Raw genomic sequence first — 26,769 nt, 5'->3', positions numbered from 1 at the left:
ACTCCGCCACAGCCCCCGCGTTACGGGAAGAGGGAAGCAGCCAGCACCGGCCACCTCGCAGCAGGGTACCAGCTGGAAGGGCTCCAGCTCTCCGGGAAGTTGCGTCCTCCCCGCCCTGCCCCAAAACCTTCATGCTGATGGATCTGGGAGAAGCCCAGCAGCCCTCCAAGGCATGGCAGCAGAAGATGCTGGGGCTCTCCCGGCCGAGTGGGCTCAGACACCGGCCACCCCCAGCTGTGTTTCGGGGCTCAGGGCTGCCTCACCTGTTAAGCAGCAGGTCCAGCACTTGCTTGGTGGTGGCGAAGGCCCGGTAAGTGCACAGGAAGATGGTGACGTAGGTGGAGTCATTGCCCTTAAAGGCTGAGACCAGGTATTCCACCAGCTTCTCCAAGGTCCCAGCTTTTATCGTCCGCACCTTACACGTCTCGTAGAGGTTTAAGGCCGACTCATTCTCAAACTGCCAGGACAGGAGGAAAAGTCAGTGGGTCGGGTGAAGACAGAGATGTTCAAGTGCAATGTGGTCCCAACCAGCTTCACGAGCCACCGTTCGGGTCTAGGCTGGGACCATGGACCCCCTGCAGTGCCTGGGGCTCTCGTGACAGGCCTGGGGAAAGGGAAGCCGGGTCTCCTCAGACACCAAGTACCAGCAACCCAGCTGAGGAGACTTGAGCATTTGGGAAATCCCAGGAAAGGCCTCAAGGTTGCCAAAATCTAGATGCAAATCAGAGTTGCCCTATTTTGCAAAACGGGGCTTCAGATTGTTTTCCCCATGCCCCTTCCCACGGGGCAGCAGCCAGCAGGTTCTCCCATGCCCCAGCTTCCCAGTAAATACATGATTCCCAGATAAGGCTTGGGAGGACCCCCCAGGACAGGAGTGTATGGGGGAGCAAGAAGAGGGCAAGACATGGGCTGGTATCGACCCAGCCAAGCCCTGACATCGGGTCACCGTGTCTCTGGCAAGGGAAACATCTGAAAATACGCCGTGGCAGGAAGCTGGCGGAGCCCCCAGCTTACCCCCAGCCATCGCTGCCCTTTGTTGGCCGTGTGATGGAGCTGCACTTTGCGGAGCGATATGCTGTAGATCACACCATCCTCCAGCTCTTCTCCAATCTCCTGTGTGGAGCTCTGCACGGGAAGACAAGATACACCGTGAGATAAGGAGAGTAAAGCGTGGCAGAGATGCTCTTGTGGGCTTGTACGAGGCATCCTGGCAAGCCAAAGGCAACAGCCGGCAGGCAGCGAGAGCCTCCCTTGCCTGCTCAGAAATGCAAACCAGGCGACACCAGTCTTTCTGGCCAGCTTAACCCTGGGCCCACCTGAGCCTGCACACAGGCAGAGCCAGGACTTTGGGAAGCTGCTCTCGGTCTGCTCCCTGTCCCCTGGCTCTGCCTCTCAGCCCTTCTGCACACCCAGGCTGTGCCAGCGCCAGGTGCCGGGCAGAGCGGGGACCCCTTGCCGGGCAGCGCGGGGGACGGATGGCAGCACACCCCTGTACCCAACCCCGGCTGCTTCTCCCTCCCCAAGCCTTTGCCTTTGCCGTAAGTTGACATCGCCGCCCGGTCTGACTGTAATCTCGGTAATCTGCCCCTGCGGGAACTGAGCATCTTGGCGTACCTTTGGTATTAAATAATAACTGTGAAACCAAGCCGCCCGCAAGCTTTAGCAGCACTGACCACGCACACAAGGCAGAAATCCAAGGGGGGAGCTCAAAGCTGGGGGGGAAACCCCAGGGAGCAGCGCTGGGGTGGGCTCGGGCATAGCTGGGAGAGGTCCCTGCACCCCTGGGGGACAGACACCTCTGGGCCACAGCCCGACCCAACTACAAGGCTCACGTTTCTGCTCTGGGGGGATGGAGACCACCTAAAATTTGGTGAGGAAAGAGGGGATGCTTCTTGGGGCAGGTCCCCAGGTAGATGCCTCCCCAGGCCCCACATGCCAGCGTGGGACGCGGTGGAAGCTCCAGCCCCACAAGGACAATTTGGCTCCCTTCTCCTCCTCCTCCTCCTCTCTCACCACGCTCTGCTGAGTCAGTGCCTCTCCTAAGAGGATTTATCCAGATCCTTTTAAACACTGCAGGGATCTCCCCCTCTCTCCATCCCCCACGCCAAATGGTGGGACACAGTGTAACATGCGGCAAAACCCACTGCTCAGCAGATGGGGAAAATGCCCAGAAGCAATAAGCTGGTTAGCAGGGGGAGGTGACCTCGTGCCGGGGCGCAGGGACTCGGGGACAAGTCCCCCCTGAATATCACACTGACCAGCCAGGGGCCAGAGCCAGCCCGTGGCTTTCCCTGCAATCTGCCTCTCGGGAGCACAAAAACCCCGAGCGACAGCAACAACGTGGGGCTCACCGAGGAAGAAGCTGCCGTGGGGCAACCCAGGATGGGGCCCCAGGACGGAGCCCCAGGAGCGATGGTGCTCCCTGCAAAAAATCCTCCTCCCAAACGGCTCCTCGTGAATGTGGGAACAGCCATACCCCAGGGCCCCGGCTTCAGACGACGCTGCACATCTCAAGAGACACTGAGCAGAAAGTGCCAAACGTGACCGTGAGCTATCAAATGTGCACCTAACGTGCTCTTTAACCACCATCCTTTATCATCACCATCACAGCAGCGGTCACCGCGCTGTTATCGCACCCGGCTCAAGTCAAGTGCTTGTTATTAGCAAGGAATCGAGGCAGGGAACCACAGCAAGCTCAAAGAGTAAGGGGAAAGCTTTAAAAAGCCTCTTGTTCATGGCTGTAATGAATGAGGACAGCGAATCCTCCTGGGCAGGGTTACTCGACTTCTTCCTCACTTTCTGCTGAACCTGCTCTTCTCACTTCATGCCAGAGTATGCAGAGGTTTGGTTTGCTGAAGCTCAAGGGGTTGTGAGGCTCCTAACTTTGGCTGTGCTGTGAACATCAGAAGTCTTTCCAGGGATTCACTGGCTTCCAGACCAACCCTGACAGCACTCGCATAAGGCAGTGGACAGACAGACGTCCTTCTGGACACCTGCGTCAGTCCCCTTCTTGTTCTATGCTCTGGGATAAATTATGGCATAAATTTATGTTCAAGTATAAACAGGTCTGAATTTCAAGAATGGAAAAGGCACCCACCAGCACAGCGTGCCCTGCGCCTTCCTAGACAGTGTGACATGAAAATACATCTCCCTCCTGCCTCGATAAATCTCCTGGGCTGACGATGCTGGCTGCTGGGGGTAGTGCAGATCTGAGCCCAGCTTCCCCCCAGCTTAGCTGGCCCAGGCCCAGGCGGGCTGGCAGCCCTGAGCCCCGACGGTTGGCACCACACTGCCCAAACACCGACGGGGGCACGAACAAGCCCCTGAGCCCACCCTGACTCCCCCCTCCTCTGCAGCCCCACGTCACGTCCGCGCTGGGAGCCCCAGCAGCCACCCGTGACGTTGGCCCCGGTTTGGGGAAGACGAAACTGTTTAAACACGTCAGTGCGGGGAAGCTGAGCTGGTACGTAGCTAAAGGCACTGGCAGCCAAGAGAGCTGGGCTTCTCCCCCATCACCTCTCCCTCTATCCATCAAAAGCTCACAGAAATGATGTGCTCCTACACCAGGTGAGCCACCCCTGACCCCACAAGCAGAGATGCCTTAGGTGGGAGTCGGGGGGACCGGCACGACCTCAGGAGAGAGCTGCCGGCACTGCTGAAGCCTTGCACCCGCTCTAGATCAGCCACCTACAGTGATGGTACCTAACTTGAGCCCAAGTCAGCCAAGTTGTTTTTCTTCCTCCTATAGATGCTGTTTCCAACAAAAAGAAAGAAATCTGTGGGAACTCTTCCCAGTTTGTCCACACAGACCATCGGACCCTGGTGCCCACAGCTATGTGCCATCCTCCAGAAGCGACAGCAGTGGATGCCTCTTGAGCGCGCAAGCCCACTGCCCAAGGGGCAGTGATAGAGAAGGGGGATCACCTCCAACGGTGCTTCACATGAGCTCTCCCAGCCTTTATCACCCCTTTATCACCTTTATGCACCCCAACCTGCAGATCAGCCCTACCCTGCGTATCTTCCAGTTATGCTGACTTTGGGCTGGAGGAAAGCTCTGGGTCCAGCAGGACCAGACCCCTGTACAGTCTAACTCAGAAAACAGATTTGGCTGGGCAGTTGTAAACCCCAGACACAAATACCAAGAAAAATCAGATGCTTGTTGAGATGCAATTAAATTAATAAAGAAGTCAAATCATATGGGAGGACAAAATGTCCCAGGATCAATCCATGAATCATTAGCAGCTGCTGTGCAACTACAGTGGAAAGTATTGCCGTAACTATGCAGGGGTTTTCACTACGTATTTCGTGTCATGTGCAGAGGATACACCCAATTTTGATGTGTGTAGAAGCAAATTTCATTTCCTTCCCATATCCAAGACTGTCAGATTCATTCAGTTTTTGTCTTGCTGACTTATGCGATATCCCCCAAAGTTCCCCCTTTGCAAACCACACACGAAGTACACAGCTTCCCAGCGGTCCTCAGCCAGGCTCATGCCAAGAGCCAGGCGAGCTGCTACACTGGTACATTTTAAAATTTGGCTATTTATATTCTGCGTGAGCTTCCTCTTTCCTACCGCTGCTTCTCCAAGATGCTGATTGTGCATTCTGCACATGTTGGTTAAAAACCAACGAAGCAAAAAGCAGCAGCAGGATGGAGCCAGTGAAGTCCCACTCCAACTCCTGCACCAAATGCATGTTTCTCCCTTTGCAGATGAGGAGATGTGGGGTGGGAGCAGGGCTGGGAGAGACACGAAACCTTGACCTGTGGCTTATGTACGTGCTGGCCCTCAAGAATGCTGCTATCTTAAGTCTGGCACTCACACCAGGATTTCCATCAAGTCAACCACAGATGAATGTCTTCAAAATGGTTCCTAAAGAGCTCTGACAGACAAGTGCTGGTAAATATTACTGCAACAGTCATTGCTCCCTGTTGCCTGCCCTACAAATCTGCTGGAGTTTTCTGCCCCTCATAGCAGAAGGGAATGTGAGTCAGGCCTCAGCCAGCACAACTGCAGCCCAGCACCCATGTGCAAACCCTCCTTCATCGGTGCTTCAACCCGAGTAACTGAGCACCACACCATGGCAGAGATACAGGTTAACAGTCCCTTCCGCCTACTGCATCGCGTTGGTAGAAGAGATGCATCCAACTGGCCCAGACATCACTTTAAATGGCTGCAACAAGATTAAGCAAAGCTTTCTGTAAAAGCACTAACTCTGAGCACGTTGATGGTTACGGCATTTACACTTTCCACAAAACTCATACAGAAGGGACTCAGCACCCCAGAAAGTGAGATCCAACGCGTTTCAAGATGGGCATCAAAAAAAAAAAAGAAGACATAGAAAATGAACATTTGACCACGATTTCTCCAGCTCAGTGTGCAATCCTGCTCCTCTCCATACAGCAGGAAAAAGGCCTCTTGATGGAGGGGCACAAGGGAAAACCACATGTTTAACTTAGGGGTATCAGACGCCCAGTTCTGCAGACTTGGAGGCTTTTGCAAAAGCAGCCGTAAGTGAACTCTGCAGGAGTTCATCCCCTGAAATATGAAACTGGAGGTCTGCACCAGATGGCTTGCCTGGTTTTAGAGACTGCCGCTTCCAACTGCAGATAGCCCCGGGCTGCGTGAGCAACAAGCTCCCCACCGATAGTTCAAAGCATTGGTGACTACACCGGGGAGGAATTCCTGCTCCGTGCAATAAACTCTTCTGCTCTCTGGTGAATGTTCTAGTACACGGCGTGGTGTCGAACCCCACGTCTTCACATGGAGGTTTAATAACGAGCTCTAAGACACAGCCAAGGTTCACGAGCCTGGAGGAAGGGCTGTGGTGTGAGGGACCCTCACAGGAGCCAGGCAGAGAGCAGCAGGGAATCTGCCTTCATTTCTTCTCGCCAGCTCAAGGGAGGGGAAAATGCAAAAGCCAAACAGCAAAGCAAAATATTGGCTAGGGATCTGCATTTTGGAAAGTGTTTGAGATCAGTCACAAAGGTGGTTTTAGTAAGACAGGAGCAAAGTACAGGATTAAGCGTGAGCATGACAGCATCCCTGCACGTTACACACAGACAATTAGCCAACAATTACCAGGTCTTAAGAGCTCTGGTCCCACGTGTCCTGGGTTAGCGCGTTGGCCTCCAAAGACACAAAATAATGAACTGTTATTGGAAAAAGGTATTAATTTCAGCACACGTGGAAGAGGCAAAACTGCTTAAAGTGCTTTTACTGATGCTCCGTGGACAACAGCTGGTTTAAAGATCAAGACGTTTGTATTACTCTGTTCCCTTTCAGCTGGGCTACACAAAATGCCTGTCTGTTATACAGACAGGTATAACAGCACCGACAGTATCTTTGCACCATGATTTCAAAGGGCCCCTGCTACCAGCCACAAGGGAGAAGCAGACGCTAACCCTGCCCGTGGGAAGCCGGGAACCTGCGCCTGTTGGGAATTAACAGTCTTACTGGCTAACGAGACAAGAAAAGGCAGGGCTGAGCCTCAGAGACATCACCAGGAGTTTCTCATTGAAACTCCGTGTTTGCACAAGTTCGAAAGGACTTGATGAAAGATGGTAAAGCCAGAAACAGAAAGTGGGGGTTTGGTCTTTACAATCCCCAGTCCCTTCTCAGAATAATCTCTTCCCACCAGCAACGGGAAATGGGCCTTTCCAGAAACGAAAGAAACTGGCTCCACCAAGGACCGCGTCCTCCACAGTTGACACAAGCCCCAAGTTAATTTTCGTTTCACTCTCGGGAGCAAATCCCGAACTCATGCAATGAACAGCAGCAATTCTGGGGCCTCTGATGTAAACCGAAGCATATGACATTAGGTAAAAGGAAATAGGAAAAAAGCCACCCCCATCTAGTGAAAGGAAAACAACTGCAGTTCCGTGAACCAAAGAAAAAGACCGCAAAAGCAGAAGTACCCGCTGTCCTACACATCCAAAATAAGCGCACACAGCACAACACCCTTCCTCATGGGGACTTCCAGGCAAAAAGCCCTGCGGTGGATGTTCCCCCACGGCTCCGCCGGTCAGGATTGTCCCGTCCGCTCCTCACACTCATCGGCAGTTTCCTTTCCCTGGCCGCACTCAGGAAGGCTACGGAGACTACCCAAAGCTGGCGAGGAAGCTGCCGAATATCCCCTGTGTTCAGGGAAACGAAAGGTGCCCCGTGCTGGTGCCTGCCTACCCCGGTGACCCACGGCATGTGCTTTGGATTAGCAGCCCCATCGAGGGCCGGAGCACTCTTGCTCCCAAACACAATCCCAGTGATGACCGTGGTTGGCACTGGGGTACAATGGTTCTCTCTGGCCAACGCCAGCCTCGGGCAAGTTGATCTCCCGGTGTCTCCTTTCTCCCCGAGCCGTGTTCCCGTTGCCACCGATGGAGCTCGAATCCCCTGCCGCAGCGCGGCTGCACCCAGCCCCTGGCCTGGGCACTGCTCCCCGCACAGAGATGTTAGGCAGATGGACACAATTCCTTTGGGTTTTCAGCACTCTCCGCCTTCCTTCCTGCCTGCTCAGAGCTGCCTCAAACCAGGACGGGTTCCAACAGCCCATTAAAACATAATGACAAAGGGGGAAACAGGAAAAGAACAGAAAAAGGGCCAGAAGCTAAACTTAAACCCACTATGAAAAGGGGGTGTTTTTGCCAGGACACCAAGACAGTGGCGACAGCTGAGAGCCTGTTCTCGCCCCATCAGCTGCTCGGCTCTGCAGCCGGGCTTTCCTGACACTCTTAGCTCTGTTTTCGCTCTGCTTCAGGTGTTTCAGCATGGAAAGCTGCACCCAGTGCCCACAGGGAACAGCCCCGGGGCCGTGCATCACCCAGCTCCATGCACTCCCAGAGAGCAGGACAGGGCAGAGGGAGGGGACACATCACCCCGTATCTGCCTCTTGTGGGGATTTCAGACCTCCTCCCTCAGGGTCTGGGGCTGGCCGAGACTGACGGCAGGTCTGATCCTGTGTCCGTAACCCAGAGGGGTTACAGACAATATTCAAAGGCAGCCTTCTCCACCCTCACAGCTTAGGAAGATGAGAAAGCAGCGGCTGGTGGATCTGTTACAAAGGCATCTTGTGACTCGCATGCAGTGAGTCAGTGGCTGGAGTGAGGATTAGGAGCTCAGCGCTCGGGTCCAGGAACGAGACAGAGCAGATACACAAGATTCCTCCCCCATTTGCTCTTGTTTTGCTTTTAAAGAAAAGTAAGAGCCTTCCCACACGTAGAGACTTTTTCGCTCTTTTTATGGTCTGGAAATCAAGAGCCAAAGATCTGCAAAGACATTCCATGTCCACTCCATGCCTCCCAGGTCTCCAAGGGGCAGGATCAGGCCCCCGATGCAGGTGCTGGGGGATCAGCCTTGCTAGGAGGACTTCCCAGGGAAAAGCAAACTCCATCTGCAACTGGCAGTGCCAGAGATGCCAGAGATGACTGCTTAACTCCAAACCCTGGGTTTCTTACGCCCGGGAGTATAGAAGACCACCAGCACCTCTACCTAGACATTTGCACCCTATGTGAAAACCCTACCAAAGCCGGACTTCTCTCCCGTTTCCTACCAGCGGACGTGCTGGGATGGGCTCCCTTCGCAGGCTGCTGAAGGTTAGAAGAAAACTGAGTGCAGCAGGTTTTGCTTCCTCTCTAAGTTGATGGAAAAAAGATCCCGCCGACACAGCAGTTCTAGCTCTTGCTCCACAGTCCTTAGCTTTGTGTTCGTGATCACTTCGGCGTGTGTTTCGGCAGCATCCAGGCTCAGCACCGACGCCTACACAGACTCAGGCTTGCATACAAGGGACGCAGCTGGCCTTTGCTTACAGAGCAATTGCTCCGCTACAAACTTGCCAGAGCCCGGAAGGCAATTACTGGAAGCGAAACCAGAACGACGTGACTAGTGAAAACTGGTGTATAAAAAATTAATACATATTGCTCTGTAAGGGTAAATAAAGATTGAGTGTCTCATACTAAGTCATTTCAGCTCAGAACAAAAGTCTGTATTTCACCAAGATGGAACAGAGAAATCTGCAAAAAACATAACAGTTCAAAAATTGATTATGTTTTGTGTGTTTACAGTAGCACCTGTAAGTCACATGCAACATGACAGCTCTATAGTGCCTTGTTCAAATGCGAAGAAAAACCGGTGTCTGTCCCAAAGAGGTTACAGTTCAAGCCTGCCTGATGTAATGTTACTCTGTTGATCCCACGGCTGAAACCTGGCGCTTTTGCAGCAAGTGTGTTACTTCTGTGGCAGCAAGAACTGCCATATGCATTTGGAAAGGGATGGTGATTAGGTTGGCATTCGGAGCTGATATACCTTGAAACCGATTGGTATGGTCCCTCCTGAAATGTCACTTATGTCTTAACATATGTTAACCAGAACACACAGACTTGTTCGCTGTTGCAACTCTAGGGCAATGCTTGTCCCTTGCGTGTATCAGCATCTGCAAGCTAGTGAGTTCATCTATCCCAAAAGTCAAGTCTTTATATTCTCAGAGACACAAAGCCTTGAATAAATATTCTCCTGCTCTCAGCTCGTAGGCCACGTACCAGTCCGGACAGCCAAAAAATTAATGTTAAGGAAACATCAGTGGCTCTAAAACCAGCTGCTTTTGTCAAACCCCCCCCTCGCCCCCAGCATGTACCTGACCCGCGGGAACGAAGCTCACGCCTGGGCACACACCTGCAGCACGAGCAAGGCATGTGGGAGACGCAGAAAGGGCAACGCAATGATAACGGCTCCAGCAACTGCCAGGTGTAAAACATCAGCCCAGACCCAGGAGGCGGCTTTCAGCCGCTTGTGCCACGCTGAACCATCCCACCGGCCCCATGCCAATACTCCCAGGGAGTTTCGCCACACGCCATTCCCGAGCAGCCTGGATAAGCTGTAAATGGCTGCCTATGCAGCAACCCACCTGCTGTAACTTGCAGAGGGGGAAAAAGAAAGCAGAGAGTCCTAGCTTTCAGTAATTTTGAAGGTGCATAGATTGGGGTGGACAAATTGGAGGCTGTCCAAAAGCCACGGCCCTGTCTGGCTACAGTCTGGCTTACAGTAACTGTGCCGTCACCCTTTGTTTCAATTTGAACAAGGTTAATTTCAATTTAGCTCAGACACATCCTTAACTTAGATAAGCTGAACCAAAATAAACCCTCGTGAAATAAATGCGTCCACCCATGTGTTTACACTGCCTTACGTCAACCTACCTTCCCTCCCTTAAAGCTGGTGCGATTGAAGCACGGGCAAAGCCAACAAGCCCAGACCTCTCGGGCCCCCCTCCCCAAAATCCCATCACCCCACCCTGTGCAGAGGAGGATGTCTGGGGGGCTCCGGATGCCCCCGGCCCACGCTGACCCCGGAGCAGGGCAGGCTCAGGCGCTCTCCCAGCCCGGTTCAATGCCACCACTGTGCTCCCCGGGGCCGGAGAGGGGCTCGTGGTGCCGGTGGCACAGGAATGGCCTCGCCGGATGGCTCGCTCTTTGTGTGCGTGTCTGCATCAGGGTGACCCAGTAAACAGCTGAAGCAGAGAAAATGCAGGAACAATCCAGTGCGGGGAGGCAGCGAGGGGCTGCCCGTGAAAGGATGGGAGGAATAAATATGAGCCTTTGTTCTCCGGCCGTGCCCCTTGCGCCCGACTCCCACCCGGCCGGGATGACGTAGGATGCCTCCGTTTGCTGCCGGCGTGCCTCCCGGGCCGCCCTGCACAGAGGTCCGGGCTGAGTCCCTCTCGTTCCAGCCTCCTCCTGACACCCGCAGCCCCAGCGTGTCCCACCGCATCCCAGCTGCAGGTCTCAGGCCATCCCCTTCGCTCCGGGAAAGGGCTGGGAGAGATCCTCCTCTTGGATAGTCTCCCCTCTACTTGTTCCCCTCCCTGGGGCACCTGTGGGAAGCTGGAAGGGAGGAGAGCAAGCGCTTTTGCTTTGTAATCAAGAAAATCTCACCTTCGGAGCATTACTTAAATAGGTGTCAACGAGGCAGTAGGTGCTATATAAGCAGGTACAGGGGCAGGAGTCAACAAGCCGACACCTGGGATGGCCTGCAATCAGGATGCTCAGTCAATTGAGTCTGATTTCCATAGCTGAAGCAACTGAGAGCTTAAGTTTAATTGGCACCTTTGGGGAGAAAACAACCGAAAAACAAAAATATTAAAAAAATCCAGCTGTCTTCAAGTGCCTGAACATGCACACCAGGAGCCCAAGCAGTGAGGTTTGGACCCGGGCCCTGCCCCAAAAGCTGGGTGTGCCGGATCCTGCGCATCCAAAGGGTGGAGAACGGCTGCGGTACGAGGAACGCGGGTGTCCAGGCAGGGCATGGGCAGCCGGGGTGGTGGGATGAATTCCCTCCCCGCACCTTCAGCCCTGCACTTCTAGGTGCGGGTCCTGCCGTGGACCGTGCCCGAGCATCAGCCAGAGCGGGACCTGCAGGCAACCAACCCTTCATCGGGTGTTAGCCAAACCCCGGGGGTGGCAGGGAGCGAGCAGGCAGCTTCACGCCGCGTTGCTCCACTTTCCCACCTACCCTGATTCAGCACAGACTTTTGGGACTATGTTTTCTCCCGCCGCTTAAGACACAGCCCTTTTCCAGCGATGGCTGATGACGAAGGCGTATCAGCATCTGCAGCAGCACACCTGCGTCTGCTCGGGGACACCGGGCATTGGGATTTCAACCTGGCGCTGGGTCACCACAGGCATTTGCAGGCAAGCGTTCCCTCACGTTCCGTCTGCTCTTTCATGGCAGGTAAAACACCACACAAGTAAGCCTGTTCCTCCTGGCCACAGCGCTTTGGCGAGCCAGTACAGGCACGCTCCCACACCAACTCGTCTGTTCCTGCCACCCTGCCCTGTTCATTCCCTGGGATTACCAGCTGCAGGTGAGCATCCCTGCAGCTCGCCCTCCCATTTAAAATGATTTTGAGGGAACAAACCCTGGGATACCCAAAAAGCTGATGTGCACAACAACCATGGGGCAGCATCAGTGCGAACAGGGCAGAGGTGCCCACCTTCCTTCCCCGGCTCCTTTCCTTTGACGTTGCCTGGACTAAGACAGGTCAAGGCTCAAACAGCCCCATCCTCCCAGAGCTGAGTTTTGCTAAGGAACACGCTGAAATCCATAGGAATGAGGACTGGGAGAGATGGAGTTTGTGGTATACCCTCCCCAACACCCGCCAGAAGCACCTCGGGGAATAAGTGTTTGTTATGACACTGGTGTAAGCCATAGCTACGCTCTGAGTCACCCCCAGCACGCTGCGAGGGAGGGACCAGCCGGGCCTGTCTTAATGCCAGTTCTCGCTGTCGCAACCGGGACTGAATCTAGTAAACCACGTTGTCTAGAAACCCAGTCACCAGCAATGGGCACCGCCGCCGTATTGCTCAGCACGGGGATCCGGCCAAGGGGTCCTGACCAGCAGAACTGCAGCTGGGACCAAATATGCATTAAAAAAAATAATCAAAGGAAACAAATAGCAACATTTGGAGAAAAGCTGGGCTGCTTTAAGTTGATAAACCAAACCAAGCATTAGCCTTGCTCCGAAAAGTCTGCAGCGATCGTTGGGGTCGCAGCATGGGAGGAATGGGGGTGACACCACCAGCCCCAGTTCACACCCCCCGCCACGTCCTCCAGCTCACTGGCTCTGCTGCTGCTCCAATGCATGGAGCCAGACCTCACCCGCAGCAGGCCACCGGCTGAGCCTTTTAGGCAAGCGTCTTTGAACTAAATCCCTGGGGTTTTGGCCTAAACTGGAAGGTGAGGTCCCAAAAGTCCCCACCACTTGAAGGTGGGCGCTTCAGCATCCTTGTTCGCTTCCCACAGCTGAGTTTTCACCCTGCCAGTCTCGGGCAACACGCTTCACTTTGCCCAGCTTGGCTAAACAATGGTTTCCTGAAGTTAGTTCCAACTCTAAGAGGCAAACCCAAACCACACACATCATTTCAGAAATTAAAACGCCGTCTGAGCGGGGAGCCGAGGGCAGGCTCTCAGCTTGCGAGTCTCCATGGCGACCCAACCACTGCAAAGAGCAGGGAAAGGTTGCGTGGTTTTGCTCCATCACATGAAAAGAAGTTCTGGTAAGATGGGTAGCGAGCCCTTTGAAAAGCAGGTTTCCACACAGGCCCTCAGCTCAGCTGCTGTTTGTTAAAGTGTGGTTAGCAGAAAGAAAAGCCGCTCTAAAAATAATGCCTCAGCATTCCAGATGAAGTTGCCTCCGATGAGTTTCCTCCTCAATCTGCTCTGTTTGCAAGTTAAAACAACTTTTTTTCCTCCCCTGTCAACTCCGAGGACTTGGCTGGTGCCTGGCAGCTGGAGCCATCTCCATCCTGCCTCCGCCGACCCCGGGGCTCGCCAGGCGCCTGTGCCCACCGGCCCCACTGCACGGGCACCCAGCACCCCACGTGCGGAGCAGGAAGATGCCCTTTCCTGTCCCAGCGTGTTTCTGACAGCAGGGCTCATCGAAATACCAACTGTGTGATGAAAACAAACTCGCTGCTGTCAAGCTATGCAAGTGAAACGGGCTACGCATCTGCCTCTGCGTGTGCTTAATCTCCACTGACATTTCGCTGTCACATAACTACTGACCCTCAGGTATGTTAAAGAGAAACTCTCGGCAGTTATCTAATGTAAAAGCGCTGCCCTATAAGAACCTGTACCAACGCAGCCCCAGGAATGCAACCAAAAACTTTAGAGATTATTTGCATAACATCATAAAAACAAACCAAACAAAATCAGGTGGAGAGGGACAGAGGTTTTAGGTGCTGCGGAGTTGCCACTTCACTGCACCGAAGGAGACCAGTGTTTGCTCACTGCAGCCCACACAGAGATTTAGGAAAGGACTTTCCTGTCGCCTCTGGGAGAGCTGCTCCCAGGTGTTAAGAGAACAAAAGGCCCATCCACAAAATCCCTTCTGCAAACACCAGATTACACGTGAGCAAAGCTACTCCTGCGCTAGCCCGTGGCACACGCTCAGAGCAGACTTGCTGTGCAGCACCCTCGCACCTCTGTCCCTGCTCCCATCCCCTCCCCGGGTCTCCATACGGATGGCCAACCTGCGAGGCAGAGCCAGGAGGGCTGGGGGCTGCTGTGATGTACGGGTGAGTCCCCACTCGGGGACAGGAATGAGACAAACCGACAACTGAAGTAGCCAAAAGAGCTCAATTCTTCCCCTGCTGCCAGTTTTCCCAGGCAGGCACACTCCAGCCGGAGGCTGTGATACAGTTTCAGTGCGATGCTTAACATCCCTCCTCGTAAGAGCCCTCACGCCAGCCTCACCTTTCAACGTACAGATGCTTCTCGCTGCAGAATGAAGGTCCCACAGACCCCCACAGCGAACATCACACATTTTGGACAGGCCATGGATGCTGCCGTTGGGTCCAACCCAGCACCAGGCAGGGGATAAACTATTTAATCTATGAGCCCTACAACTCAACTCTTTCTCCCCAGGGCCCAAGTGATGCTTTGAATCCTGACCCCCCCTCATCCAGACCCCACAGGTACCATCTCACCAAAGCAACGCACAAACTCTGACCCACCACGAGCTGCACTGGAGCCCCCCGGGCCCCCCGCCAGCAGCTCGGCCAGCTTTGTATCCAAATCCCGCTCCTTAGCAACGACATTTTTTCCCCCTCTTGCCGAGTCCGTGGGAGATGAAGAAATATTTGAGAACTGAAACAGCCCTGCTGCAAGTATATGTTTAAATAAAAGGAACACGTCCGCTTGAAAGCCAGTCACTAGGCAGCTCTGGAGATAACAGTGTTAGAGAAAGTACAAGCAGGGGATGCCCAGCCTTTAAATGTGGTCTAGAGTGACCTAAATAAGCTCTCTGCTCCTTCAATTACACGTCCCTCGGGGGACAGAGCGGCTGGCAATTAGAGAGCTGGGAAGGGTGATGGAGGAGTCAGTAGTGGTGAAGCCCTTCCTATAGCTGGACCAACTCAGGTGGCCCTAAAACCAGGCCGGGCTCTGGTCCTAGTTGTGGGGTGGTCACAGCCAACCCCCCAGCTCTGGGACAGCGGTGCCGGCTGAGTGAGACCCATCCCTGCAGGCACAGCCGGCCCGATGCTCTTTTTGCTTATCGCACCCCAAACCCAGGCACAGGGAAGCGTGGAAATCCTCCGAGACTGCATTTAGTTGCCCCTGCCTGGTAATCCTACCCCGATAGCTAGAAAACAGATGGCCATAGCGGAGCAATAGTGTGATCTGGGGGGTCCTGAAGCACCCTGAGCTGCAGCACGGGACCTCCTGCCTCTCCCATTGCAGGGAGCCCCGGGAGCCAAGTCGAAGCACGCCGTGGCCTCGGGGCGAGGGGTCGCCCATCCCGCCTGTGGATAAACAAAGATTTCAGTTTCCAGGGCTGCCAGTCTGGTATTAAATCCACTAAAACCTCAGCAAGATCCCAGTACTGGAGGGTTTCCCCACCCCTATGGAAACATGGCACAGCAGCCTCAAAGTAACATGATCCTTAAACACATTTAGAAACCTCTCTCCAACTTCTCTTTAACCATATCAAATAATAATAAAAAGATCCTTCCCACCTCTGTTATTCCCACCCTGCAGCAGCCACCAACAATCAGCATCTCAGCCTGCTCCCAGCCCCACCGCTGGCTCCAGACCTTTCTGGAAGGGAGCCAGAAGGTACGTCCCCATCCAAGAAATACCAACAGATGATGTTCATCTGGCAAATTGCAAGAGGCATATCAGGTTGTGCCTGGGGGAGGAGAACAGGCTGGGAGAAAAGGATCTTCTTCCAAAGGCACCATAGGAAGCTAGAAGAAAATGGCTTTTAAGAGCTATATTTGCCCCTCCCTCGTCTCCTTCCCAGCTGTAAAGAACAAGCACTGACCTCCAAGGCATCTGGGCTGAGCAATTCAAGTTTTCGAGTATGGTTTAGCAACTGAAAATCTCCTAATTGTTCAGAAAACAAAAAGAGCCAGAATAGCAAGGACACGAGCTTTTCTGCTACGCGTCAGCCCAGCCGCTTGTCTAGAGGTTCAGCGATGTCAGCTTCATGAAAAGTTTCAGTCTGTGTCATCTGCAGGGGTGTTTACAGCATGCTTGTCCAGCAAGGACGAGAAGGAGGGCAACCAAATTCACTTTGTGGCTGCCACTGGACAGGAAAGATTGACGCTCGCTGCTGATTTGGGACCGATTGGAACTGGAAAAGTCAAAGCAAAAGGTCTGCAAAGCTGCTCTGTCGATCCCTCGCTTGAGACAGTTTAATTTTTCCATTCCCTGTGGTTAAAATCACGGCGAGAACACTTGGCAACACGTGGCCATGAGACCTCGAGTAGGGCCTCAAAGCGATGCCTCGGTGATCGATACCGTTGCTGTGGGATACAGGCAAAGAGGTCTGCCCTGCTGACACCCGTGGGGGCTCGGCCGAGGAGCGGAACACAAGATCTGCCTTCCCTGCAACCTGCCCAGCAGCTTTCCAGGGATCCTCTATTCCCTGTGGGACCAGACTATGCACCCCACAAGCTGGCACAGCTCCGCCAAAACCAGCTCTGTCCCAGCGCAGGGGGCACGCTGAGCCCGGGAAGCACAGCTCCCTTTGGCAGAGGCAGCAGCCCCAGGCTCCCACCGCGGACCCGGGGACCGGCGGCAGCGCTGCGAGGGTATCAATGGGGCTTAGCAAAACACTGATGGTCTCCAGGGGTTTTCTTATTCAAATAATCTGCCTTCTCCTCCTAGCGCGCACCTTGCAGAGATACTCTACCTGAGGATCATAACCACACCAGGCTGCTGCCGGGGCAGTTGGCGCAACACTGATGCTTATTTTTTTTCCTTTTCCCAGTCGTGCACCGCAACGCCGGCAAGTGCAACCCATCCGGCAGGGCTTAGCGAGCAACGTGGAGGCCCTCACAAGGGAATACACTAGACGTTAGCGGCTCTCTGAGCATCTCAAAGCTGCTCGGGAGGCAGCGGGTCACCATACACCACTCTGGGTGGGATGCACCTTTTCTTGCCATCGCTTGCCAATGGATGGTACAGAGAAAGGAGAAATTTATCTGCAAGTTGTTCAGAGCTGGGAGGAAAGCCCAAGCAACCAGATACCGGGGACTGCGCTCTGACCATTATGCAGCACGGACCTACGTACAGCCCAGAGCAGAAATCTGGACAAAGACGATTTCAGAGGAGGTCTGGCGGGCAGTCGTCTCTCTCCGCTGTGCTCAGGTGAGCAGGGGCCATGCAAAGCCACCCTCAGCCCCAGCGACTTACGCCTTTGCAGCCTCCATCACCCAAGATGCTGCCAAACCCTCTCCTAAGCTCCGGAGCCTCCTCCGGCCGGGGTGCACGGAGGCTCGTACGTGCCAGGCAGCCTCTCCCCTGGGGTAAGAGCAGCACGCTGCATCACCCCCTCTTCTTTTCCTCCCCACTCCTCTTGGTCTCCCTGCCAAAAGCGTGGCCCCTCGGCCTCCCGGAGCGCGGCGGGCCGGAGAGGCTGGACTTCCTGCCAGGCATAACACGAACCAGATGATGTACTCCAAACAATGTCAGCACGCCCACCCCCAGGAGAGAGAAGCAGGGAGGGGAACGGGGGGAAAATAAACTGGATGGAGCTTTCATGAACTCTCGGCAGAGCTGATGAGCCCCTGCCACCAGGCTAGAGGTGAACCGATACAGCCGGAGCTTGAGATAATCCCTTCCCGTCCGTGGCTGACCAAGACTTTCCATCGCAGGTTATGGGGTAGATCATTTAGCGCTGGGAGAAGCAGCCATCACCCCCTGAAACTCTGGCTGCCCTCCCCGGATATCTGCACAGTAACTCAAAAGGTTTTAGTGGTGATTCCCCTGCTCCACAGCCCCCCTCCAGCGGGAAGCATCCAGAGCCAGAGCAGAGAAGCACATCTGCAGCTGGCTCTAAATCTCAGCAAAGCCAGACTTGCTGACCCTTGCTGATATTAACCCCTGCACCACCAGCCCGCAGGGCTCGGGCCCTGCCGTGAGAGGACCACCTCTGAATGCCAAAACCTTCCTCCAGCTGAGCTTCTCTTAACACACCGTTTGCTCACAATCAATGACATTCCTGGCACGCCGAAGATGATCATCCATTACTAAGAAAAAAGGCAAAGCTCTGACTCAGATTATTTTGGGTGCCTCCACATGCCACTGCCATCAACAAACCACTCGGGCTGAGACTTCCAGGGGACCAGTCTGACTCTGAACCGCCCGAGGTCGAACCCAAAGAAGCACAAATATTTTGCATCCTCCAGCAAAGTCCTCCCAATGCCCGTAACCTTCCCAGAGGACGCTTTTGTGGTTTGGACAAGCCTAAAGCCTTTACAAGCAGCTTAGATCTGAGCAGACTCCTGCCTCCAACAGCCAGAGTCTCAAATAAAATATTAAAAGCCCCGGGTTTTAGCAACGTGCCCCCTTCCCTGGTTGTCTTGCGGGAGAGCGTCTCTTTGGTTTCTCGCAGTAGAGAAGCCGGCCTGCCAGTCAATGGCACGGGGACACACAGCAAAAAAACCACCGAGCAGGGGCACCTATTTATTAAATAAAATGAAACAGCACTATGTCTAGCAGACTGCCCGCAGCCATCCCCTTCCCGAACGCCGGGCTGGCTTTCGCCAGCCTACCAGGGAGCGCGGAGAACCCCAAACTAGAGAGGGGCTGACACCCACCCCCTCCAAAACTCACGGCAGCAGTGCCACCCCCAACCACCCCCCCATCCCCGCACTCACCTCCAGCGGCGGCAGGTCGGGGTCGAGCTGGGTGAAGCTGTGCAGCACCACGGGGCTGTTCTCCCCGGCCACCTCCAGCCTCACCCCCCCCCAAAGGCTCCGCGCCCGCCGGCAGCCCTCGAACATCCTCTCGGAGGAGGAGGAGGAGGAGGAGGAGGAGGAAGGGGGAGCCGCGGCGGCATGGTGCGGCGGGACTCGCCGGCGGCTCACCATGGGCACGGCCGCCGCATCCCCGGCCCCGCGCTCCGCCGCCGGCCCCGCCAGCGCCCCCGGGATGCCCGGGGAGACGCAGCGGGGAGCCTGGGGGGGGACGACGGCGACGACGACGGGACGCCCGGGCAGGGAGATGGATGCCTAGGGTGGGTGGGTGGGGGCCGGAGCCGCGGTGGTGCAGGGAGAGCAGGAACGGGCAGGGTTCGGTGGGGTCGGGCAGGCGGCGGAGCGGCCCCGGAGGAGCGGCGGGAGCTCCCGCAGCAGCGGGGTAGGCGCCGGGAACCCGCAACCGCCCCCCCCCGAGGAGCCTGATGTCACCGCGGGGCCGGGACGGAGCCGGCGAGGCTGCAAAACCAGGCACTGGATTTCCTCTCGCAGCCTCCGCCCGCCCGGGGGCCGGCTCGGCTCGGCACGGCACGGCACGGCCCGGCCCCCGCAGGAGGGAGGCGGGCTGTTACGGAACCGTGGGAGGCGGCCGAGCTGTGAAAAAGCCCCGAAGCTCCCAAAAAGGCGAGGCGGGAGGTGCGGGTGGTGGGGACCCGCAGCTGCCCGGAGGAGTGGAGGTTGGGGAAGGGGGAACCGGTTGGAGGGGTTTTAAGGAGGGGGGGGGGGGGAGCAAAGCTGTGCAGGCGACAGCGGCTCTGGAAGAGCATCCCTGTATCACCAGGTGTTCCTACAGCACCTAGGTCTGGGGTTCACCCGCCACCACCCAAAGAAAAAGTATTAAATTCAAGTGCATGAATATTGACAGCATGTGTTTTTGTCCGAACAAACAAGTTTTATCTCATCACATGAGCTCAGCCCCCCCCTCCCCACCGCCGACAGTGCTGTGTGTGTTCAGAGCACTGCCCAGCCCTTCACTCTCCACAGCTGGACTTTATGGGGTGACACGGTCACCGTGGGGACGGCAGGCAGCATCCTTGGGGAGATGAAGGGATGTGACTGAGGCCCCGCTGCGAGTCAGTGGCAGGAGCAAGGTCTGACCCCTTCCCCATGCCAGGACCCCGATGCGCACGCAAAAGCGGGGGAAGCAGGAACCAGGGCACCTGCGCTCGGCCCAGCAAGGACGCTGGGAAAGAGAAATGGGCCCGGGGGACAGCGGGGCTAGAGATCCTGCTTTAAAGAGGCCCCGAGCCTCCAACACGATGCTGAAACCCTGCAACGTAATTTTGTTTTCCGAAGCAAAGAGAAACGGGCAAAACTCTTTGTCATTCATCATCCCCCCTGCGCTGAGCACAGCGTGCTCTCACCCTCCCCTGGCTCTTCCCCTTCCCTCCTCACATGCTGCCGATAAACTGTATCACAGGGTCCGGGCAGTTGCTGCTGACAACACCAAAACCCAGACTTTTACGCCTGGGCTCCCTGCACAGCTGAAATAACATCAGCCTCCCAGGGCCTTCCAGCCCTGCGGCTTTATTTCCAGTGAGAACACGGAGCCGAGGCTCACACATCCAGCTCTGCCACGGGCACCAGTAGCTCCTGCCCGGGCAGGAAAGGATTAACAAAGCTGCCAGGGATGCCATACGCTCCAAACTTGAAAGTTCACCAGGCAGGAGGATGAGCGAGGACAATGTGGGCTATTGTCCTGCTTATCTACAGCCACAGAGGGTCAAGGGGACTTCCCAGGACACCCTGAGAAAAGGGACCCAGCCCTGCGCCAGGGCCTTGCACTGCTCAAGGCAGCCCCGCACCTTCGGGATGCTGTCTTGGGGGCGATGCGGATTTTAACCCTGCCCGGGCACAGAGATGCTGGCCCAGGTCACCCCACGGTGCTGGTCAGGTCACCAGAGCTTTCTCTGCTGCAGAAAGGATGTGACGATGCTCGGCACAGAGGTGTCCTTAGACCCACTGGCGCATCATGCGGAAACCGCGTGATACTGCAAGATGTGCTATGAAATGAGATTGGTGGTGTGCATCGTTTCACTCGGTACGTACAGAAATCAGAGGCAGAGCCCGGTTCTCTAGCAGAAAGCAGTGTTGCCTCTCTGGGCTGCAGGGTGTTTGGGAGGGAGACTGTGCTTTTGTTCAGTGTTTATCTCTTAGGGCAGCGTAATCATGGCCCACCACTGGAATTGCTTGGTACTGCTTGAGTGCACGTAATAAATAACAGCACTACCCATTTTCAGTTGGCAAAACCCTTCAAAACCCTCCAGCTTCGTCTGACCTCTACGGAAAGATGCAGCTCTGTTTGATGGGCAATTTTCATCGGTCCCTTGGTTGACCACTAAAGATGGTTTCAGGGGAGAAACACTTCTGATAATGGATAATAAATAATATAAGGCAGGAAGGCAACTGCGAGGGTTTAAAAATAGCCAGCCAGTTTCCTCTCTCCTCTCCTGGGAACCTTCTGGGTCTGAAAAGCAAAACACTCAAAGCAGGGTCAGGAGCCCAAGTTCAGGATGTTTGCTCAGTGTAGCTAACCCCAAACACTCAGCCGTCAGGGGCCAGGCTCTTAAAAATCATGAGATTCAAAACAAATAACTTTTCAGAGCTTCTTATTTGCCTCTAAGCATAGAGCCAAACGGGAACACGCAGGATCACATCCTCAGGTTTCTCACCTACACCCTTGGAGGTCTAGCAATTGTTGAAAAATGCAATTAATTTATATACACGTGACTCCAGGAGCAGGGAATTTAAGAAAATGTGACTCGTTAAAAAAAATATATATATCATTTTACACTTGGCAAACTCAGCAAAAGCGTTTCACAACACACTAAGCATTTTGCATTGACGTCAGCTGTATATGTCCCATCAACTTCAGCAGGCACAGGAGCAAAGACGGGCACAGGAACCGTGTGCTGTGGGAAATCCCTTACTTCGTTTCTTTCCACCATTCTGCAATCAGCACTCAGCTGAATAAATGCAAACCAATACAGCCAGCACCAGAGCATCTACGGATCACAAATCTATGCTCCTCTCCTGCAGTCTCCAGCCTGCAGGCTTCCCTGCACGGTAAATATCACGGAACGGGTAACACAGAGGGGCTTCTGCAAACTCTAAGCCAGTTTCCTGGTTCAGCTCAATCCATTTGGGTCAGGACCTGCAGATTCAGACCTTAGTTTGTTGCGTAATAACCAGGCTCAGCACGGACCCCGAGCCATCTCTCCCCGGCATGTACAAGCTCGTACACACAGCCTTCGAGCAGCCCCCTCCGCTCCATCCTCCAGCCCTCCCAGCAACTGCCCTCCTTCGCTTTCATCTCACTGCTCCACTTCCAAGAAGGGCTTTCCAGCGTATTTCCTACAGGACAAAACTCGTCGTGACCCAGTTCCCGTGCTCGATATTGCTGGTTTGTTTTTTTTTTTTCTCCATCAGGCCACGGGCTGAGTGAGTGAGGCTGCCCACCCCAAAGCATCGCTCAGAAATGCTTTGATAGGGGTTGCTGCCTCCTGCATGGCATCGAGCTGCCTGCAAACACCCCCAATGCTCCTGCCACCGCCCCGAGGGCACACACCAGTACCGCCTTGCAAAACCCATATTTTCTTTGAGCCTCAGTGAACCTACAGCAGGACAGATGCCAGAGCAGAGAACTGAAAAAAGCTGATCTCAGCCCTGACCACAGAAGCAAGAATCAGCCCCAGCCACCTCTCGAGCATCGCACACCACCAGCTTTCGCTGTTCCGACAAGCGAGTGAACTGGGACCCAAATCAGCAGCCTCCGATGCAACTCCGATGTGGGAGTTGCAACATTATCCGGCCTCTGTCCCAAGCTCTGGCACCAACTCACAAGGCACGTCGAGTAAATCCCTGCAGTGCTCTGTGTCAGGCTGCTCGCTATAAAATGGAGACGATAACACTTCCTTCTATTGTAGGGGCTGGGGAAGCCCTTTTCATTGCTGTTTGTAAGGCACTTTGGAGGAAAAGCGCTACCTATAGAAAAGAATTATTAACTAAAAGTCAAGCTGTTTGTTACACTTGCATTGAGTCCTAAATCAAAACTTCTGGGACATTCAGATTTTAATTTGAAACACTTTCCTTTCCACTGCCCAGGCTCAGTTGGAAGATTGGTTTATAAGAAATAATAATAATGAACTAGTACTATCTCTTCTACTTCAGCATGAGGGGAAAAAAACCTCCAAGCTTGTGCAAGAAGGGAAAACTATGTCCCTGCTCCGTTCAGTAGTGTCTGTATACAGATGTTAATTAGAGCAGTTGCTCCCAAAATTTGGGGACCAACAGATCACAGCCAGCCCTCAGTGCCTCGCAGACCCAATTCTCACTTGCAGACATGATCAATGCCTCTAACTAGATTTTAGGGGTGAGCCACACATTGCCATGGCTTACAGCAAGCGTGGATTTTAGGAAATTCTCCACTGAGTATTTCGGATGCAGGGCAGTTGGATCACTTGCTTTGCCTCCACGTTTTGGGCGTTTCTCGGGGCTGTTTCCCTGGCCGATGAGGCACTATGAACTCTTCATGCTGGCAGGGAGGAAGGCTGATTCAGGCTCTCCTGCACTTTGTGGCCCTTCTGCCAGTGGCACCTGTTCTCCAGCTGCAACACCCTCTCCTCCCCATGGCCCCCCATGGGCAGCTATTAAGCGCGGGTTTCATTCAGGAACGCAGCTCTCCTCCAGCCTCTCTGAAGCACGCCAAACCTCTAAACACAGCAAGGCGAGCTCCTCATTATTGTCAGTTCCTAGCAGAGGAAGCACACCAAATCCCCAGGCAATTAGGATCTAAAACTCTCCATCCAGCTATTCTGTGTTTCATTTCCTGCAGCCCCTGCGCACAGCTGGGCTACAGCATCTCCTGTGGAGACTGCAGACTCCTGAAGCTCAGCAATGTCGACGCAATTATGCCACAGGCCTTGGAGACTCAAGAGCTTGCAGGAATATTTCTCCTTGATCCTACTTCTTATGCCATCCACTTGGCCATAGTATTTGAGCAACTTCCATTAGGGCAGCAAGTGACAACACAAACCTCTGTTTTTCAAGCTTGCTGACCTCTAAAAACTCAGCAGAACAAGGCCAACACGAGGGTGGGGAGGAATCAAGCCACTTTCTAAGAAACAACTGACCACAGCACGCTTTGTCCGAGCATCTCTGGGGAGAGGTGCCTTGACTCCTTCGCAGCAAAGTACTGCACAGCCATTTACAGTGAAAAGAAAATACTCAGAAAAATAAGAGGCAAAACATAACTACTAACATTAAAACATGCCCAGAAAGCCAAAGACAACAAGGTCCATCTTGTGAAAAGCACCAAGAGACCTTACAGCATTTTGCAGGGCACTGGCAGCAGGGGGATGCAAGAAAACTAGCACGAAAGCTCGCCCAGAGCTTGCTGTTTCGAGAGAATCACAAAATACCCAGTGAGTTTTGTTACGGGCCATCCCCACACCGAAAGGGAGCTGCAGCTGCAGCTCTGGGTTGCAGCATTTTCCTTTTCCACGTGCTTCTCCGCTGCCGTCCGTGGTGCTCCCCTGAGTGCAGAGTTCAGCAGGCATTAAGCTGCTGAAGCCTGACATGCTGCAGACACGCCAGAGCTCCTCTGGTAAAGACTATTATTTCTTGAGCTGTTTGTCTTTAAAGGCAGCTTTTATCTCCCTATCACCTTTCTGCCAGAATGTTTCAGTCAGCTCTTTTAACAAATACCACCTAAGGTGCCTGTAACCAAAAGAAAAACAGGAAAAACATTTTTCTGTGTTGCTTAGCGATCAGCGTACAACAAGTTCAAGCTTCCCAGGTGCTCAGAGTCATTCTAATTTCCACATTTGCTTGCATGGGTCCTCTGCATAACAGTCAGGAAAAGAAATATCACGGGTAGAAAAGAGGAGAAAGGTTATGAAGCCACAAAAATTGGCAAGGAAAGATGGGAATGGGTGTAGCCCCTGAAGATAGGGGAAACTCCTTTCTGAAATCAAACCAGCCCTTCTCATCTACCAGAAAAATAAAATGACATAGTGAGATTTCATTATATATTGGAAACACGTATCTGATCGCTGATGTTGGGCAAGGTCCAGCGACAGCAGTTTCATTGGCAAAGCACCCCGAGCCTTGCAGGGTCCCCCAACAAGTCCCCCAACAGCTGGAGTCACCTTCCCACAGCCAGCGCAGCACCCCAAGCCCCTCGCTTCCCGGAGGGTACCCCGAGTGCTGCCGGCCCCTGCCCTGCCATGCTCAGACACGGAGTGACCAGGGGCTACGCAGATGCACGAAGCAAAGCTAATCTGCCTCCCAGCTGCATTGCTTCCCCAAAGAAACTCAACCTATCAAGGAATTTACTGGCCATAACTTATTCTCCTCACTACAACCTTTGGCGAGGGAGGTTACGTGCTGGATTTTCTGCACACGCAGCTGTTCCTCCCTCCAGCACCTTTGTACCGTGCTACTGGGGCCAGACTGGGAGCAATAGTTCAGTTCAAAAGACCGCTCTGTTGAATATGCAAAGTATGTACTGCAACAACCGGCTGGTGACTGCCTATGAAACAGAGAGCAGCATCACCCGCTGTTAGGGCTTTGGCACGCTTGTGTCTCTGCTCGTGTAGGGCTGAACAGCCCCATTCCTCCCCGAACCCCCTTTCAGCCTAGTGCAGCCCCTTCTAAATCACCCAGACTGCAGCAAGTGCTCTCCATGGCCAGGCTCGTGAGCCCAGGTGGAAAAGAAACTGAACGAAGCCCTGGCTCTGCTCACCTTTCAAAAATACATTCAAGGGCAGGCAGTACATTTTTTCCACCGATGACAACCAGCCAAAATGACACGTTCAGCTGAATCGTGTAAAAGGAGACTCTCAGAAACAAGACGCTCTGGCAACCGATCAATAGAGAAATCCCAGCGGATAACAAAGAAACTTTGCAGAGTGCCTGTCCTCATCATCAGCTCCTCTCCTGGCACATTCTCTAGCCCTGCTCTCACTTGTGCCTTCCTTGGCTGACGCAGGCGGGCTGCGCTGCTGCAGCCACGAAGGCGACACGTACACCCGCCTCGCCTGCACCAGACGGACAGACAGACGGGGAACTCGGACCAGCCTTTGGGTCCCAATCCCCATCCAGGGGAGTGGGAGGGCAGCTTTATTCTGGCTGTCATCCCACTGGCTCTCCTCCTGGGCTAGAGAAGGTGGAGAGAGGCTCACCCCCTTGCCCTCTGCCTGGGTGATAGCTCCTACCAGTACGTACGGGGCATCGCTGAGCGCCCGCACTTGTGTTGTATCTGGGGACGTGCTCTGATCCCACACTGCTTGCTCTCCCTGGGCACAGGGATGCAGGTTTGCATCTGCACGACTACCTCGAGTGACGGAAATGCCGCCCCGGCACGCTCAGACTCAGCTCCCCGAACCTGATCAGCACCATACGTTCCCCTGTCGCTGGAACGACGTGTCTGAACACGTGTAGAGGAGGGAACGGGGCCACGAAGCTGCTAAGAAGTCCAAGAGAAAAGTGATGCCATAGCACAAGCACAGGGAAGCAGCGCATAGAGTTGGTATGTTGCACAACATTAAATTATACCCAAAGCTCAGTTTAAACGTGTGACCCAAACAGGCTGCAAGATGCTGGGCTGCAGTACCAAGCTGATCTGAAGAGCTACAGGTAGCAAAATAAAACAGATTTACATGTAGCCTAGGTTTAGTACAGAGTTAGCCCAGTATAGGAATAAGGTGGAACAGATTTAAACGTCAGATCCTGGAAATAAGGGAAGCAACAGTAAGGCATACCACACGCATAATGTTAATGACACAAGTAATAACTGAGGTTACTTAAAATAAGAAGTCCAGTTAAACAGGAACAAAGCCCTTTAATGGGGGATATGGAAAAGGATGTTCCAACAATGGTCCCGCACCTCCTTCGGCTGCACAAACATCAGGGAAAGCATACATCAAAACCCGGACACATCAGAAAGCTGCCATGAAAGCCACAGGAAAGCTGACTTGATTTGAAGTGAGGAGCGAAACCTTGGAGCCAGGCTCCGG

General features: G+C 54.1%; 1 protein-coding gene across 5 annotated transcripts in view; it reads right to left on the bottom strand.

The window, feature by feature from the left end:
* Positions 1-26,769, bottom strand: part of RALGDS (ral guanine nucleotide dissociation stimulator) — a 63,250-nt gene that overhangs the window by 7,689 nt on the left and 28,792 nt on the right. For 2 of the 5 annotated variants that reach the window (XM_052815943.1, XM_052815944.1), the window contains exons 1-3: positions 18,653-19,163; positions 1,015-1,125; positions 264-457 (exon numbers count right to left, since the gene is read on the bottom strand). In XM_052815943.1, the coding sequence (XP_052671903.1) occupies positions 264-457; positions 1,015-1,125; positions 18,653-18,865 (518 nt within the window). In that variant the 5' untranslated portion in view covers positions 18,866-19,163. Of the gene's footprint in view, positions 1-263; positions 458-1,014; positions 1,126-18,652; positions 19,164-26,769 lie in introns of those variants that run through there. The other 3 variants (XM_052815947.1, XM_052815945.1, XM_052815946.1) reach the window with 2 other exon arrangements.

This window comes from Harpia harpyja, chromosome 19, assembly GCF_026419915.1.
Source record: "Harpia harpyja isolate bHarHar1 chromosome 19, bHarHar1 primary haplotype, whole genome shotgun sequence".
In the NCBI taxonomy this organism is placed as follows: domain Eukaryota; kingdom Metazoa; phylum Chordata; class Aves; order Accipitriformes; family Accipitridae; genus Harpia; species Harpia harpyja.
This window is presented reverse-complemented; position numbering and strand designations above follow the sequence as displayed.